Source organism: Bidens hawaiensis, unplaced genomic scaffold (genome assembly GCF_021521415.1).
Source record: "Bidens hawaiensis isolate Kalapana, Puna unplaced genomic scaffold, B.hawaiensis_p1.1 tig00024415_1, whole genome shotgun sequence".
NCBI classification, from domain to species: Eukaryota; Viridiplantae; Streptophyta; class Magnoliopsida; order Asterales; family Asteraceae; genus Bidens; species Bidens hawaiensis.
In genome coordinates, this window is record NW_027493842.1 from 187,486 (window position 1) to 205,265 (window position 17,780).

The 17,780-nt window shown below is 40.5% G+C and overlaps 1 protein-coding gene across 1 annotated transcript; it reads right to left on the bottom strand.

The window, feature by feature from the left end:
- Nucleotides 1–14,266: 14,266 nt before the first annotated feature.
- Nucleotides 14,267–17,408, bottom strand: LOC143569149 (protein RAE1-like). Its single transcript, XM_077055131.1, has 11 exons — nt 17,289–17,408; nt 17,016–17,120; nt 16,561–16,638; nt 16,251–16,444; nt 16,019–16,160; nt 15,873–15,953; nt 15,660–15,788; nt 14,898–14,975; nt 14,722–14,793; nt 14,552–14,632; nt 14,267–14,473 (listed from the first exon to the last, which is right to left on the bottom strand). The coding sequence occupies exons 1-11, from the start codon at nt 17,337–17,339 to the stop codon at nt 14,423–14,425; spliced, it is 1,062 nt and encodes a 353-aa protein (XP_076911246.1). The 5' UTR covers nt 17,340–17,408; the 3' UTR covers nt 14,267–14,422.
- Nucleotides 17,409–17,780: the final 372 nt, after the last annotated feature.

Here is a 17,780-nt window from a genome sequence, read left to right on the forward strand (position 1 = left end):
GGATTTTGATGCTGATGCTATAAGACTAAAGAGCTCCATTTAAACTAAAAACCGACCTAAAAGTGTGTTAGGCATGCGCCCTTGAGTGATCGGATCTGGTCTGAAGCGGCCTAAAAACATATGAACAAGTCTAAAACAACTAAAAGGTGCAGGTGCAGCGTATGTGTTGCTTGTTTTGGACGTGTGCTTTCTTGTGCCTAGCCTTGTTTTGGACGTGTGCTTTCTGGTGCGCAGCTAGGTGACATGCCCACCCTTTGTTGAGTGTGCGGAGTCTATAAATGTTATCTTAAAAACAATTTATGTCCTAACAAGTTTTGATGATAGTATTTACTATTTAGTATTAAGAAATCTCCATCACGGCACCCATGGGGCATGGGTTAAAAAACATCTCCATCGTGAGCATCCCGGCCAGCGTGGAAGATCCACAGGAGGATTTGTGTTGGAAGGTTGTGTCCATGAGGAAGGTTGAGTCAAATGAGCTGTGGGCGGAGTGAGAGGAGAGAGGTTCATGTATACACACGTCACCATGGATAATGAGGGGGATCGATCACGACAGACACATGTCATCAAACGGAATGCAGTTAACATAAGATTAATTTTCAAATATAACAAAAAATATAAGTAATTAAAATCATCCCACTAATAAGAACAACTTTTGTGGAAAATTATTTAGATTGAGACTACTATAACAAGCCTGTGATGCCATTACGGTCGGTTTTGACCCCAAAATATTCAGTGTAGTTGTAACTTGAGAAAAGAATATGAATTATAAATGTTTCAGATTAAACAAGTGGCAAGGCCAAGGCCGTTCAACGTTCGTCTTTTTTTTTATTCAGTAATTTGATAATAACAAATAATCTTTCGAAAACAATATAAGAAAATACTTAAGTGTGGTTGACATGACTAAAAACAAAACAAAAAATCTAAACCTAAACATATACAATGGCTTGTATCGATTTAAAATTGTCAAAAAAAATTATAAACAAATGACCCTTACTGCTATTTAGACGTGAAAAAAAAAAAACCGGTTCCGGAACCGAACCGGTGGAACCGACCCGGAACCGGTTCCAGTTCCTACCCGATGGACCTCATACCCGGTTTGGGTATTTTTGTACCCGAAATTCATACCCGGTTCCACTAATTGTATTTTTCAATCGGTTCCTACCTGGTTCCAAATTGTACCCGGTCCGGTTCCTACCCGAAATAACCGGTTCCGGCGGGTTTTTTTTAAAAAGGTCAACTACAGGTCAAACTAGCCGTTGGAACCGGTTCCAACGGTAATATAGCCGTTGGAACCGGTTTTTGAGAGTATTATAGCCGTTGTAACCGGTTCCAACGGCTATATTACCGTTGGAACCGGTTTTCGAGAAAAAAAGAGTCGTTGTAACCGGTTCCAACGGTAATATAGCCGTTGGAACTGGTTCTTGATGCCCAAAACCTATATATAAGTTGTTTTCCATCACTTGTTTCACCACCAAATTCAAAAACAAACTAAAATACTTCTCCTTTAGCAAACCCGACCATCCAACTAAATATTATTATGGCATCCATCTAAAAAACTAACAAGAAGGCTAAGAAGAGTGTTTTTATTGAACCCGTTCGTGCTATAGATGACCCAAATATTCTTGCAGTCGTCACCCATAACCGCAGCCAAGACATATGGAAGAATTGGGATTTGGTTGTCAATGCCGAAGGTGATCAAAAGGCTCGTTGCAAACTATGTGGAACACAATTAAAGCACGATTCCAACTCGACTTTGAGAAAGCACATCGAGAAACCATATTGCAAGGCCTTGAAAGGGATTGGCGCAACCGATCAAGTTGACTTGGGTAAAGATGGTACACTATTTCGTTACAACACGACTCAAGTTCAAGATAGAATGGCAAAGTTCGTTATTCAACGAGGTTTGTCGTTTAACCACTTTGATGACCCGGATTTGACGTTGTTGATTCGAGAAACTCTACAACCGCGATACACACATGTAAGTCGTACTACCTTAAGACGACATTATATCAAGTTGTGGGAGTGTGCTAAAAAAGAGTTAATCGAGTTTTTTCATTCTTTACAAGCGATGGTTAGTTTAACTACCGATGTTTAGTCGGCACCACACGGGTTGCCCGAATCATACATATGTGTCACCGCTCATTGGGTTGATCCGGTGACATGGCAATTGATGAAACGCACCATCGCTTTTGAAAACTTCCCGTTCCCACATACCGCCGAAAAATTGTTTGAATTGCTTGATGAAGTTATAATGACTTACAACTTGAGAAATAAAATATTTTCGATTTCGTTTGACAACGCATCAAACAATACTAAGGCGGCCGAAAAATTTATCATTAAATATTCACCACCTTGTTACGGGGATTTTTTTCATGTTCGATGTGTTACACATATCATCAACTTGGTTGTTCAAAAAGGTCTTGACAATGAAAACATTTGTGACGATTTAAAAGTTTTTAGACTTATGTTACAAGATGTCTTCAAAAGTGGTAAAAGAAGACATCTTGAATATAAGAACTATTGCAAGTCGGTTGAAAGAAAGTATTTGAGGCCGAATTCGGACGTTCCAACCTGTTGGAACTCAACTTGTCATATGCTCAAGTGTGCTTTTGCCCAACGCTGTGACATCTGTCCGATCCGACCCGACCCAGGTACCCGTTTTCGAATCCGATTCTTTTTATGATTTAAAATTTGATTATTAATCTTTGTAAATTTAACATTAAATAAATTATATATATATATTTTTATATTACTTACTAATAATAATAATTCCTTTCCGCCGTCCCGCCTCCTTCTCTTTCTTGTCGCCGTCCCGCCTCTTTTCCTCTCTTGTCGCCATCTCGCCCTTTTTCTCCCTTGTCGCCATCCCGCCCCTTTGCTTAACCCTTTACGCCTTGAACCCCTTTTTCTCTTAACTCTTTGCTTGTCCTTTGGTTCTTCCCGCCTAAGGATGTCTACGCAGCTCCACGCGCCAGACTCCTTACAAGGAAGCCTGCGCGAAGACCAGCTGTTCCTGCGATACGCGAGGCGAACTGTTCCCGCAGCGCGCTAAGATTATAGTTCTTCCCACGGCGCGCTAAGAATTGTAGTTCTTCCCGCGACGCGCTAAGAATTGTAGTTCTTCCCGCGACGCGCTAAGGATTGTAGTTCTTCCCGCGGCGCGCTAAGGATTGTTCTGTCTGCCTTCGCCCTCGCGCGCGCTCGAGCCTTCTCGCGCTAGACCTTAAGTCTTTTCTTCAGTTTAGGTCAGCCTGTATGCTTTTGAAATATCTTATCTTTTGTATGAGCACTGTAGGTCAGTTCCGACATCTGTCCGAAAAGCCACTTTCGGCGCAGCATGCGCACCAATCCTATTGGTTGACAGAAAAAGTGACTGACATAATCTTTTGAAATCTTCTTTTGCATGTCTTGAACAGTGCTTTATCTAACACCTCCCATGCTTTGATCTGTAACCTGTCAGCTTTTCCCCATCCCCTGCAGCTGCCGGCATATCTTTTGCTTTTGTTTTCTTGTGCTTTTTAATATCTTTTGCTTGATTTGATAAGATCTTTTCCCCCTTTTAAGGGATTGTGTTCCTTTGGGTTTTCCTATAAATTAAGCTAATTTCTTAACACTACACACACTACACTTAAACACTCCCCAAATCTCTCTCCCTTTGCTCTCTGCCCTAGTTTCTCTGCAGCGCCACCACTCTCTTGCCTCCGTCTTCTCTTCTGTTCTGCCCAGATCTCGGTAAAAATAAATATATATATATATTTAGTTTTAATTTGTTTAACTAACAAAAATCGATACTTACTGCGTATATTCAAGACATAAAAACCAATCGTTAAACCAATAACCTCTTATTTATAGGTTAACTTGTGCTTGTTTAAAAGTTGGTTCTTGCATTATCTTTCAACACACCTTTTTCAAGTGAGTAATCTCGTACTTAATCCCCTTTTATTTTTAACGTTTTGGGATGTTCATGTGTTCGTACAACTTGAGTCTTAAACTTGTTTATGAAATTTATGTGCGCAAAACCCCATGTGTTATGGACGTTTACTTGGCTGTTTATTTGTATGTGTGAATCATTAACCGCTTTGTTCGGCCTATTCCGAAGTTTTCATGGATCCATTAGATGAACACGGGAGACCTATCGTTTACGGTTTTCTTGTTTTGTTTACACATGCACGTATGATTATTCGTTTTTGTGCTCGATTGGGAGCACGGATTGAACTATGAGCTATGATATATTTAGGCTTGATCACAATCTGATTACACCCTATGTTAAACCCCAGTTAAGCACATGTTGCGCGCAGTGTTTGTTATTATCTATTTATATCTATTAAACTTGATTTCTCACCGACACGCAAGTGTTGACGTTTTATATTAACACATGTTCAGGTTTGCTGTAGCTGTTTTTGGGAATCTCAAGGACACGTAGGATGTTTTCCTTTTCTTTGGACCTAGATTAAAATGTAACAAGACAAATTATGTTATTTGAATATTTTGAGTTATGATATGATTTATGTTACTTTACGATTTGTGATCTGCGCGTGCGCAATGAAAATGTATTTATTAAATATTGACACCCAAATAGTGTCACGAGTAATGAAACAATACGTGGCGCCCCGATGTATAATCCGCCATCGGTCGGGGTGTTACAGATTGGTATCAGAGCTCCGTGACTTTAGGATAGGTGGTTAGACGTAACGACCTAGAATACCTAAGAGTCCCTTCTCGCGCATGAGAGATATCTCATGTTTGCGTGCTAATTGTTAATTACTCGATATTTATAAAATATGCTTGCGTATACGCAGCACATGATTTCATGTTTTATCCGCGATCTTTCGATTTTTATTGTTAAATTTCAATTTATTTCTTTACTTACATATTCGTTTGTTGTTGGGATTTAGCATTGAGAATCCGAAAAGTCATGGTGATACATGAATAATTGATTTTCAATCCCCATTAACTTTATGTTTTAAATTGAAGATTTGAAAAGTCATGGTGATACATGAATTGTCAATCTTCAATATTCATTTACTCGATATTTTAAATTGAAGATTTGAAAAGTCATGGTGATACATGAATTGTCAATCTCCAATATTCATTTACTCGATATTTTAAATTGAGAATTCGGAAAGTCATGGTGATGCATGAATTGTCGATTTTCAATTCGAATTCATTACCTGTATTACGTTTGCATTTAAATTCATATTTTACTTCAAAATTTGATAGCATTTAACTCCGTGAAACAAGCTTTACGACGATATACTTTGCGCTAAAACGATATTAACAAAAACTAAAACTTTTATAGAATGCCTCCACTATCAGCTCGTCGTCATCAGAGGAGAGAAGCCGCGCGCAGACGTATGCAGCGTCGTTCCCAGGAAATGGCCGCCGCAATAGCCCAAGCCTTAAACCAAAATAATACCAACCCCACCGGATACAATATTAAATCCTTTAATGCGGGTAACCCTCCGAAATTCACAGGGCTTGAAGGAGCCACCGTAATGCTCCAATGGCTCGAGAAAATTGAGAACACCTTCCTCCATACCCAATGCCCTCCAGACCGACGAACCTTATACGCCTCAAGTGTTCTAGAATCAAGGGCGCTTACTTGGTGGAACGGAGTAGCTCACGCGCGTGGCGCAGAGGCTGCTTCTAGCATGCTCTGGGAGGAATTCAAGGAACTTTTAACTAGAGAATTCTGCCCTCCCAACGAAATAAAGCGCCTTGAGGAGGAATTTTGGAACTTGAAGCAGTACAGTGGCGAAGCGCGCGAGTACGCTACGCGCTTCCACGAACTAAGTTTGCTTGTCCCGCACCTAGTTACCCCTTCCCGCCGCGCCATCGAAAAGTTTCTTGGGGGTCTCCCCATGGAAATTCAAGATTCTGTATGGGCCAGGAACCCAGCAACCCTCTCTGACGCCATCGAGTTGGCCGCTGTGCTCAGCGACAACCATGTCAGGGCAGGAACCCTGTTCCTGCGGGGAGCCGAAAAGACCAAACTCACCAAGACTGTCCCAGAACCAACAGAAACCAAGCCAGAACCCTCAAACCGTAACAATCTCAAGCGTAGGCGCAGACCCAATCATCAAACCTACACGCTTACCAACCCGCTCGTTGTCCAACAACCCGCCTACCAACCTCCAGTACACGCTCCTAACCTACTGTCAACCTACCCAACACTCCCTGTAGTCCATAACTATGCCTTAACCAATCCCGCACTCCCTACCCCGTCAACTAAGAAACCTTACACAGGAAACCAACCCTTTTGCCCAACCTGTAGACTTCACCATCCAACTCAAGTCCCGTGTCGACAATGTAACCGATGTGGCCGTACTGGTCACACTGCTGAGAACTGTAGAGTCCTTCCCGCCAACCCAATCGCGCAAACACCACCAACTTACCCGCTAAACCCACAACCAACATACCCTAATCCACGACCCAGGTCGTGCTATAACTGCGGTGACCCCAGTCATTTCCGGAACGCGTGCTCGAGACTGCAAGTACAAATTACCCAAGCTAACCCGGTTAACCAAATTTCAAACCAAGTGGCGCGCGGACGAGCTTTTAATATAACCGCGCACCAAGCGCAAGCGAATAATGACGTGGTTAATGGTACATTTTTACTTAACGGACAATATGCATCTATACTTTTTGATACTGGCACCGATAGAAGTTTTATTTCTCGCGCATTTGAACAAAAACTTGCGCGACCGCAAGTAAACTTAAACGAAAACTTTTCAGTTGAATTGGCTAATGGTGAAACTATTTTAATAAACTCCGTGATCAAAGATTGCACGCTTAACCTTAATGAACACGATTTTCTAATCGACCTCATTCCTATGCCTCTTGGAAGTTTTGATGTTATTATTGGTATGGACTGGCTCTCGCAAAATCGCGCCGAAGTAATCTGCGCCAAGAAGTTGATTCGCATTCCTCGGGAAAATGGTCAAGATCTTCATATCTACGGCGAGAAACCATCTAACCGTCTTAAACTTATGTCATGCTCTGAAGCCCGAAGACTTTTGCGGAAGAAATGTGTCGCGTTCTTAGCTCATGTGGTCAAACCCGATAAAGGAAAGAAGAAACTTTCTGAAATTCCCATCGTGTGTGACTTTCCTGAAGTCTTTCCCGATGATCTTTCGGGTTTACCTCCCGCTCGGGAAGTCGAGTTTCGTGTTGATCTTGTCCCTGGTGCATCCCCCGTAGCCAAATCTCCTTACCGACTTGCACCCGCTGAAATGCAAGAATTAGCAAGTCAACTTCAAGAGTTGACCGATAAAGGATTCATTCGCCCTAGCTCTTCGCCGTGGGGTGCTCCGGTGTTGTTCGTTAAAAAGAAAGACTGTTCGTTTCGCATGTGTATCGATTACCGCGAGCTGAACAAGCTCACCATTAAGAACCGGTATCCCTTACCGCGTATTGACGACCTCTTTGACCAACTCCAAGGTGCCTCTTGTTTCTCCAAAATCGATCTTCGTTCTGGCTATCACCAGTTGCGTATCCGCGAAGAGGATATTCCCAAAACCGCTTTTCGAACCCGCTACGGTCATTTTGAATTCTTGGTCATGCCCTTCGGTTTAACCAACGCACCCGCTGTTTTCATGGATCTAATGAACCGGGTGTGTAGGCCTTTCTTGGACCAATTCGTGATCGTGTTTATCGATGACGTTCTGGTATATTCCAAAACCAAGGCCGAGCATGAACAACATCTTTTGTTGGTGTTGCAAAAGCTTCGAACCGAACAACTCTATGCCAAACTCTCCAAGTGTGAATTTTGGTCTGATGAAGTACAGTTTCTTGGTCATGTTGTAAACAAGATGGGTATTAATGTCGACCCATCCAAAATTGAAGCAATCAAGAACTGGATTACACCGACCACTCCTACCGAAATCCGTTCCTTTTTGGGCTTAGCTGGTTACTACCGGCGATTCATTTCGAACTTCTCAAAAATCGCCTTGCCTTTAACCGCATTAACGCACAAAGGCAAACCGTATATTTGGGGCTCGAAGCAAGAAGAAGCCTTTCAAACGCTCAAGCGAATGTTGTGCGAAGCTCCTGTTCTAACGTTACCTGAGGGTACTGACGACTTTGTCGTTTATTGTGATGCCTCCAACCAAGGTCTCGGTTGTGTACTTATGCAACGAGGCAAGGTTATCGCTTACGCGTCTAGGCAACTCAAAATTCATGAAAAGAATTATACGACTCACGACCTCGAACTTGGTGCAGTTGTATTTGCCTTAAAAATCTGGAGACACTACCTCTATGGGACTAAGTGTATCATTTACACCGACCATAAAAGCCTTCAGCACATTTTTGATCAAAATGAACTTAACATGAGACAACGCCGATGGAACGAACTCATCATCGATTACGATTGTGAGATCCGATATCACCATGGAAAGGCTAATGTGGTAGCTGATGCGCTCAGCCGCAAACCCAGTCAACTCAACTGTATCTTGCCGCGCACGCAGCTTCATTTCGCGCCGATCCAAAGCAATCTTGAATCGCGCATTCGCGACGCGCAGCGCGCATCGATTAGCAATGGCAACCTACGCGCCGAGTTAGCGTGTGGTGCAGAAGCGCATCTAGTCCCTAACCTGAATGGAACACTCTGTTATCTCAATCGCATCTGGATTCCCAATGATGAGAATCTTCGCTCTGTCATACTGAGTGAAGCACACAAAACTCGATATTCCGTTCATCCTGGTGCTGACAAAATGTACAAAGATTTGCGCCTTTCTTATTGGTGGCCTGGTATGAAAAAGGATATTGCTGTGTTCGTAGCTAAATGCCTAACTTGTTCTAAGGTAAAAGCTGAACATCAACGCCCATCTGGTTTGCTCGAACAACCTGAAATTCCTACGTGGAAATGGGAAAGTATAGCAATGGACTTTATCACCAAGTTACCCTCGACCGCAAGCAAACATGATAGCATTTGGGTAATAGTGGATCGATTGACCAAGTCTGCCCACTTTCTGCCCATTCGTGAAACCTACCGTGTTGAACAACTTGCGCATCTATATGTCAAGGAAATTGTCTGCCGTCATGGTACTCTCTTGAGCATCATATCCGATCGCGATGGCCGTTTTATATCTCGCTTTTGGAAATCTCTCCAATCTGCGTTAGGAACTCGTTTGGACATGAGTACTGCATATCATCCTCAGACTGACGGACAGTCTGAGCGAACCATCCAAACCCTGGAGGATATGCTTCGATCTTGTGTTCTTGATTTTGGAGGTAATTGGGATTCACACCTACCTCTGATCGAGTTCTCTTATAATAACAGCTACCATTCCAGCATCGGTATGGCCCCATTTGAAGCACTTTACGGTCGAAAATGCCGCTCACCGATTTGTTGGAATGAAGTGGGTGAAGTTCAAATCACAGGACCCGAACTAGTTCAAGAGACAACCGATAAAATCGCCAAGATCCGTGATATCTGCTGACTGCCAGAAGCCGACAGAAGAGTTACGCAGATCGCAGGCGGAAGCCTCTCGAATTTCTAGTTGGTGATCTTGTTCTCCTCAAAGTGTCGCCCTGGAAGGGTGTTGTCCGCTTTGGGAAGAAAGGTAAGCTTGCACCTCGTTATGTTGGTCCGTTCAAGATTCTTGCGAGGGTGGGAAAAGTTGCCTACAAACTGGACCTGCCGCCCGCGCTCAGCAATGTGCATCCAACGTTCCATGTATCCAATCTCAAGAAATGTTTAGCTGACGAGAACCTCCACATACCACTTGATGAAGTTCAAGTTGATGAGTCTATGCATTTCGTTGAGAAGCCTGTTGAGATTATGGATCGCGAGGTAAAGCAAACCAAGCGCAGTCGCATCCCTATTGTCAAAGTTCGTTGGCAGTCCAAGCGCGGAGCCGAGTACACTTGGGAAAGGGAAGATCAAATGAAGATCAAGTACCCGCACCTTTTCTCTGCGCAACCTACTTCGAGATAAATTTCGGGACGAAATTTCTTAAAGTAGGGGAGACTGTGACATCTATCCGATCCGACCCGACCCGACCCATGTACCCGTTTTCGAATCCGATTCTTTTTATGATTTAAAATTTGATTATTAATCTTTGTAAATTTAACATTAAATAAATTATATATATATATATATATTTTTATATTACTTACTAATAATAATAATTCCTTTCCGCCGTCCCGCCTCCTTCTCTTTCTTGTCGCCGTCCAGCCTCTTTTCCTCTCTTGTCGCCATCTCGCCCTTTTTCTCCCTTGTCGCCGTCCCGCCCCTTTGCTTAACCCTTTACGCCTTGAACCCCTTTTTCTCTTAACTCTTTGCTTGTCCTTTGGTTCTTCCAGCCTAAGGATGTCTGCGCAGCTCCACGCGCCAGACTCCTTACAAGGAAGCCTGCGCGAAGACCAGCTGTTCCTGCGATACGCGAGGCGAACTGTTCCCGCAGCGCGCTAAGATTATAGTTCTTCCCACGGCGCGCTAAGAATTGTAGTTCTTCCCGCGACGCGCTAAGAATTGTAGTTCTTCCCGCGACGCGCTAAGGATTGTAGTTCTTCCCGCGGCGCGCTAAGGATTGTTCTGTCTGCCTTCGCCCTCGCGCGCGCTCGAGCCTTCTCGCGCTAGACCTTAAGTCTTTTCTTCAGTTTAGGTCAGCCTGTATGCTTTTGAAATATCTTATCTTTTGTATGAGCACTGTAGGTCAGTTCCGACATCTGTCCGAAAAGCCACTTTCGGCGCAGCATGCGCACCAATCCTATTGGTTGACAGAAAAAGTGACTGACATAATCTTTTGAAATCTTCTTTTGCATGTCTTGAACAGTGCTTTATCTGACACCTCCCATGCTTTGATCTGTAACCTGTCAGCTTTTCCCCATCCCCTGCAGCTGCCGGCATATCTTTTGATATCTTTTGCTTTTGTTTTCTTGTGCTTTTTAATATATTTTGCTTGATTTGATAAGATCTTTTCCCCCTTTCAAGGGATTGTGTTCCTTTGGGTTTTCCTATAAATTAAGCTAATTTCTTAACACTACACACACTACACTTAAACACTCCCCAAATCTCTCTCCCTTTGCTCTCTGCCCTAGTTTCTCTGCAGCGCCACCACTCTCTTGCCTCCGTCTTCTCTTCTGTTCTGCCCAGATCTCGGTAAAAATAAATATATATATATTTAGTTTTAATTTGTTTAACTAACAAAAATCGATACTTACTGCGTATATTCAAGACATAAAAACCAATCGTTAAACCAATAACCTCTTATTTATAGGTTAACTTGTGCTTGTTTAAAAGTTGGTTCTTGTATTATCTTTCAACACACCTTTTTCAGGTGAGTAATCTCGTACTTAATCCCCTTTTATTTTTAACGTTTTGGGATGTTCATGTGTTCGTACAACTTGAGTCTTAAACTTGTTTATGAAATTTATGTGCGCAAAACCCCATGTGTTATGGACGTTTACTTGGCTGTTTATTTGTATGTGTGAATCATTAACCGCTTTGTTCGGCCTATTCCGAAGTTTTCATGGATCCATTAGATGAACACGGGAGACCTATCGTTTACGGTTTTCTTGTTTTGTTTACACATGCACGTATGATTATTCGTTTTTGTGCTCGATTGGGAGAACGGATTGAACTATGAGCTATGATCTATTTAGGCTTGATCACAATCTGATTACACCCTATGTTAAACCCCAGTTAAGCACATGTTGCGCGCAGTGTTTGTTATTATCTATTTATATCTATTAAACTTGATTTCTCACCGACACGCAAGTGTTGACGTTTTATTTTAACACATGTTCAGGTTTGCTGTAGCTGTTTTTGGGAATCTCAAGGACACGTAGGATGTTTTCTTTGGACCTAGATTAAAATGTAACAAGACAAATTATGTTATTTGAATATTTTGAGTTATGATATGATTTATGTTACTTTACGATTTGTGATCTGCGCGTGCGCAATGAAAATGTATTTATTAAATATTGACACCCAAATAGTGTCACGAGTAATGAAACAATACGTGGTGCCCCGATGTATAATCCGCCATCGGTCGGGGTGTTACAAACGCCATCTCTACAAAGTTTTCATAACAATTTTGTTGACGTACGTGAGGCCGATATGCTTCCGGAAAGTGTTTGGGTCAATGTCGGTTTTTTGTTGGAGTATCTTGACGTGTTCAAAAACTCAACAACAAAGTTATCGGGAGTCTATTACCCTACTAGTTGTTGGGTTTTGCAAGAATTATACTACATGTCTTGTACTTTTAAAGAGTTTGAGAAAAAAAAACTCTTTAAGAATATTGTTGTGGTGATGAAAGAAAAGTTTTTAAAATATTTTGAAAACATACCGCCCGTCTTTACTTGTGCCACCGCTTTAAACCCCTATTGGAATGTTCATGGGGTTGAGACAACGATCGAGGAAATATTCGACAACATGTGTATGCACGAGATCGACCCGAAGTTGTCGACGGAAGCGATGGAAAAGTTCAACAAAAACCTTCAAGACCTTTATGACCATTATTTTCAAATGTATGGTCCAAGCACGAGATCGTCTTTTGTGAAAATAAACAACTAGTAAGTCGTGCAAGGACCCACTTATAAACTTGATGAATGTGGTTCGTGAATCGGCATCTAAGAGGCAAAGAGGAAACACACCAACTAGCGAACTTGGTCGATATAGTGGAGCAAACTATGTTGAGGGCGCAACGGTCGACGAAATTCGCAATATTGATTTGTTGGCTTGGTGGAAAGGAAAACAAAACGAATTTCCTATTCTATCCGCCATGGCTCGTGATTTGCTTGCCGTACAAGCCTCAACGGTTGCTTCCGAATCGGTTTTTTCTCTTAGTGGGAGGATTATCAATGCGAAGAACAAAATTAACTCCCGAGTCTCTAGAGGTTTGCATTTGCCTAAAGGACCATTTGGATGCGGTGGATCGTGTACAACACAAGGCGAACTTTGAAGACGAAATACCAATAGAGCGTCCTATTCATGATGAGGAGGCGGAGGACGGGCTTTCTTCGATAATGAAGACGAGGGTGAAGACGAGAATGAAGACGAGGGTGAAGACGAAGAAGAGTTATAATTTTTATTTGTTTTAGTAAAATTATTTGTAACAAGTTCAACTAATATTTAATTTTGATTTGTTTAATAACTACTTTTGTTTTGTTTATTACCAGTACCGGTTTATTTCTTATTAGTCATGATTAATTTTTTGTTACTTTTTTAATAACGACGAACATTTTGTTTATTTAAACAATAACTATTACAAACATTATTAAAACATAAACGATACTAAACATAACAACTAAAACTAAAAAACAATGTCCGTCGTTTTAATCCGGCGTTCTACAACGATTAAGCGTTGTCACCGGCGGTAGATACTTGAGTTGTAGAGCCAGACGACTCCCCCACTTCCGCTTTCTTGGCATCCAAACTTATTCGTATGCTTTCGTAAGGTCGAGTTCGACCCCGCTTTAAGAAACTTCGAGCAATACTTGCACCGAGCCATCTCTTGTGCGTCGGTCATGACACACAAATCGTAATGAACCCAAACATCGGGGCATCGTGTTGTTTCGATCAACATAACAACGTCGTCATTAGTTGCCATTTCTTCTCGGTTTAACCTTAATTGTGATTTAGAGTGTGTTTTATACTTTTGAAAGTGATTTAACTTAACACACAACACATTGCTATTTATAGTATGTTGGTAAGGTTTATATAGTAAAAAAACCGGTTCCAACGGTCAAAAACGGTTATATAGCCGTTGGAACCGGTTCCTAACGGCTATATTATTTGAATTTCAAAAAAAACCGGCGGAACCGGTTTTTACCTAATATCTGGTCTCAGTTCCTACCCTACCCGGTTCCTAAAAGTTGCCATTTCATGTCATCGGTTCGGGTCCGGAACCGAACCGGTTCCTAACTGGAACCGGTCCCTTTTCTACCCGGTGTGAAAAAACCCGGTTCCGAACCGGTTCGGGTTTTTAACAATACCCGATTTGTGCACGTCTACTGCTATTAGTCTAATATAACGTAATTAGCAAAATAGTGTTTTTCATAATTTCATCCGGTCATAATTAAGATATTTTTTTCCTCTAAATTATAAAATTAAAGAGACTTTTATTCCAAAAGGAAAAACTGTTAGTTTATACAAAAAAATTTTTCCCAAATTTAAGCCAGCCCGGCCCTTTAACGTTTTAACTTCTTGTTCGGCCTGTTTAACGAGTTCATTTCACCACCTTTACTCAACAGCAAACAACTCAGAACATTAGCTAACTCCACACATTTTCACATTAACAACCATAGACAGACTCCCAATCCTTCAACAGAAAAAGTCAAACGTCTATATCAAAGAAAAGTCAAACATCATTATGAAACATATTGTCTCTACTGGATCACTGAAAAGGAGCAAAAGGATAGCACAAAATAATCTCTTTTCATTTACAACGAATACACACGTGACAGCAAGTCTTTACTTCCTTCCACTGGTTCCAATCCGAGGCTTGCCTTTAACCTCAGATTCCTGCCATATTAACAAATTTCCATTACCAGATCCAATATATAAGATAATCTCTATATATACATAAGAAACCTTAAATACCTGAGGCAAGTGCAAGTAAATGTAATTCTTTGCTGTCGTTGGATTGTGATTTTCTGCACCCTTACTCCAGTCATAGCACACCTTAACACAACAAATGTTGTTCGTATAATTAATAATCATATCATTATCATAATTCAAACTCGAGGGTACAGATAGATACTATTACATACCGCATAAGCATAAATGGAGCCATCATTGTTGAAGCTGCTGCAAGGTATCGGTTGACTGCATCTTGACATTGCCTGTACAACCACATTAATAATTAACATATCTCAAAAAGGCTACAAGACACTTTTAGCTTTAGAGTACATATTTAGGTATGTTGACTTTTATGAAATAGTCAAACCTTCAGTCTTTGCTTGCTATCTTTGTCCCAGAAGTTAAAAGCACCATCAGATCCAGCAGTTGCAAACGTGTGGTGAATCTGAAAACAGAAACAAAATGTAAGGGTTTGTTTAAACCAGCAGATTAGCAAAAAACGAACTTTTCAAAATGGTATAATATCATATGTTCCCAGTTCTTAAATTAGGACATTTATACTCTCCCCTTAAGACGTGCATCAGGATACAAGAGTTTGAAGGAGAAAGATAAGGGTATAATGGTCATATTGCAAACTACAAACTGTATTTAATGAAACGGGTAAATATGAAAATGAGTTTTATGATATTAGCTTTTTGGTTAGGTAAAGATGATACTATTCGAGTTTTCAAAAGTATATACGTTCCCCTTTCAAATTTACCAATAGAAATAAAAAACAAAGTATCTAACAACCAAAATTAACCAGCAGATTAGCAAAAACAAGATTTTCAAAATCGTATAATATCATATTACCCAACAAAATATCAAATATACCCGTTTTCAAGTTTATGACTTGTGAAATTTATGCCCTTCCTTTAACGTGCATTAGGATACGCGAGTTTAGAGTATATAAAGATAAGGGTATAAAGGTAATATTACAAACAGGTATATATGAAAATGAGTATTTTGTATATTAATTATTTTGGTTAGGTAAATATGATATGGGATGCAAGTTTTCGAAGTTATAAATAATTATAAATAAAATCGCTTGTTCAAGTTTACCAATAGCAATGAAAATGAAATATCTTACAGGATGAAAGTTAAGAGCATTGACTGAGTATATATCGTTTCCTTCTCTGTGGCATTTAAAAGTAAAGTTTTTAGTTTGTTGTTGTTCATCAAGATGATGCACACCAACTCTCCCTTCAATCGATCCAACCTAAGAACCAAAATTAATCACCGTTAACAAAGTAATATACATTATAAAATAACATAATAACACAATCTGAGAGTAACAACATACCAAAAAGCCTTGCTGATCTGGAAATGCAGCAACACACCTGGTTTGATACTTGAGTGGCGAAGTGATTCTTTTGAACTCAGTCTGTTGCCAAGTTTCACACAAGTTTAATATCAATTCGATACACGATTAATATTAACTAACCGTACCTGAGGGTTTTGCAGATTGAAGACAATAAGGTTTCTATCTGCAGTACCAACAACCATTAAAGGATGTCTAACTGAAAGTGCATAACAGCGTTCAGGAAGTTGTTGAGTGTGAACTGGAGTTGATTGCCTCAAATCCCAGTATCTGAAAAGCAGGGCATGATTTATTTACAAAATTAAATTTACAAAGTTACATATATAATAAGAATTAACAAACTAGAAATTCAATGCATACCTTAGAGTCTTATCCCAGCTTCCTGAAACCAAAAGATTCATCTCTGGAATCCAAGCAACCTCTTTAACAGGAGCATCATGCATAGCAACAGTTACAGGTTGACCACCAGACAGTAACGGCCACATCTTCACTTGTTTGTCACAACCGCCAGAGAAAACAGTTGTTCCATCATCCTTCCAAGCTGAACATAAAACCTGCAAGTACCAATCCAAATTGAAAATTTGGAAAACAATAATCATGAGAATGCAATACAAACATTGGAAATTGATTATCCAAACAGTGCACAATTGTATATTGTTAACGCTATTACCGGCTGATCATGTGCAATTGAAGCCTTTCCCACAGAGCCAACAGTGGTTCCAGTTTTCGTTATCTCCCAACATCTCACCTGCAATTGTTAACTTAGAACCATCAGAATCCCCAATTTCGATAACAAGTTATAAAATCAAGCAAAAGTAAACTACAGAATTACGGCTCGTTAACACGACACCAAGTTAAACAGGTTCGTGTTTGAGCTTAATGGGTTTCGTGTCTTAAACAGGTCAACACGTTTAAAGTTGTAATAATTTAGAATTTTGTGAACTTTGGCAACTTTAGTTTCACTAAAGTATGTGATATTTACAGTGTTTCTAAACATGTTGTTGTTCGTGTTTAAATAAAAATAACACAATTATTTATCGTGTCGTGTTTATGTCTGTCACCACATGTAACCGTGTCATATCCTACACATTATGAGAGCCCTAATTCACAGAGTTAAACTGAAACATCATGACAGAAACATTCCTGATTATCCCAAGAAGTAGCGACAAGGTAATTGGCCTTGGGGCTGAAGGAAAGGCTCGACACACTATCCAAAGGAGGCGACACCACCTATACACAACCAATATAACCACTTCAATCCCAAAATTGGTATAAAAAAACACAATTAACCACATCATTAACGAACATAATGCGCATTTAATTAATAACGAACAATAAACAATTCAATTATTAAATAATAATAAAAGAATAAAGGAAAGAAAGAATGAATTGTTTAACCTCGGTTGACTTGTTGGGATTGGTATTGTTAGCCATGCCAAATGCAGACATTGGTGATGATGAAATTGAAGCTCTGTGAAACGAATTGGTACGGAAACCCTATATATGTCGCCGGAGAGTTATGAAGAAGAATGGTGTTGTGTTGATTTGAAGCCCAGAAGGATCGAATTATTATATATATATATAAAGGGTGTGGAGTTGAGATTCAAAAAGCGTTCTACTGACGCTATAGAATCGGGTCGGTACGCTACCCTTTAGTACGGTCGGGTCGGGTCGGGTCGGGTCGGGTCGGGTCGGGTCGGGTCAGGTCAAGATACAGCATGAGGTCGGTTCGAGATACATCACTCACCGTATATAATATAATAACTTATTATTCTAATATTCTTCTTCAATTTCTTTTTTTAATGTGTGAGGCTGTCTTACTTTCGAATTTTGGGAAGCTCCATTGGTTTATTCTTGCAGATTATATTGTTTTAACCAAGCTTACACTGA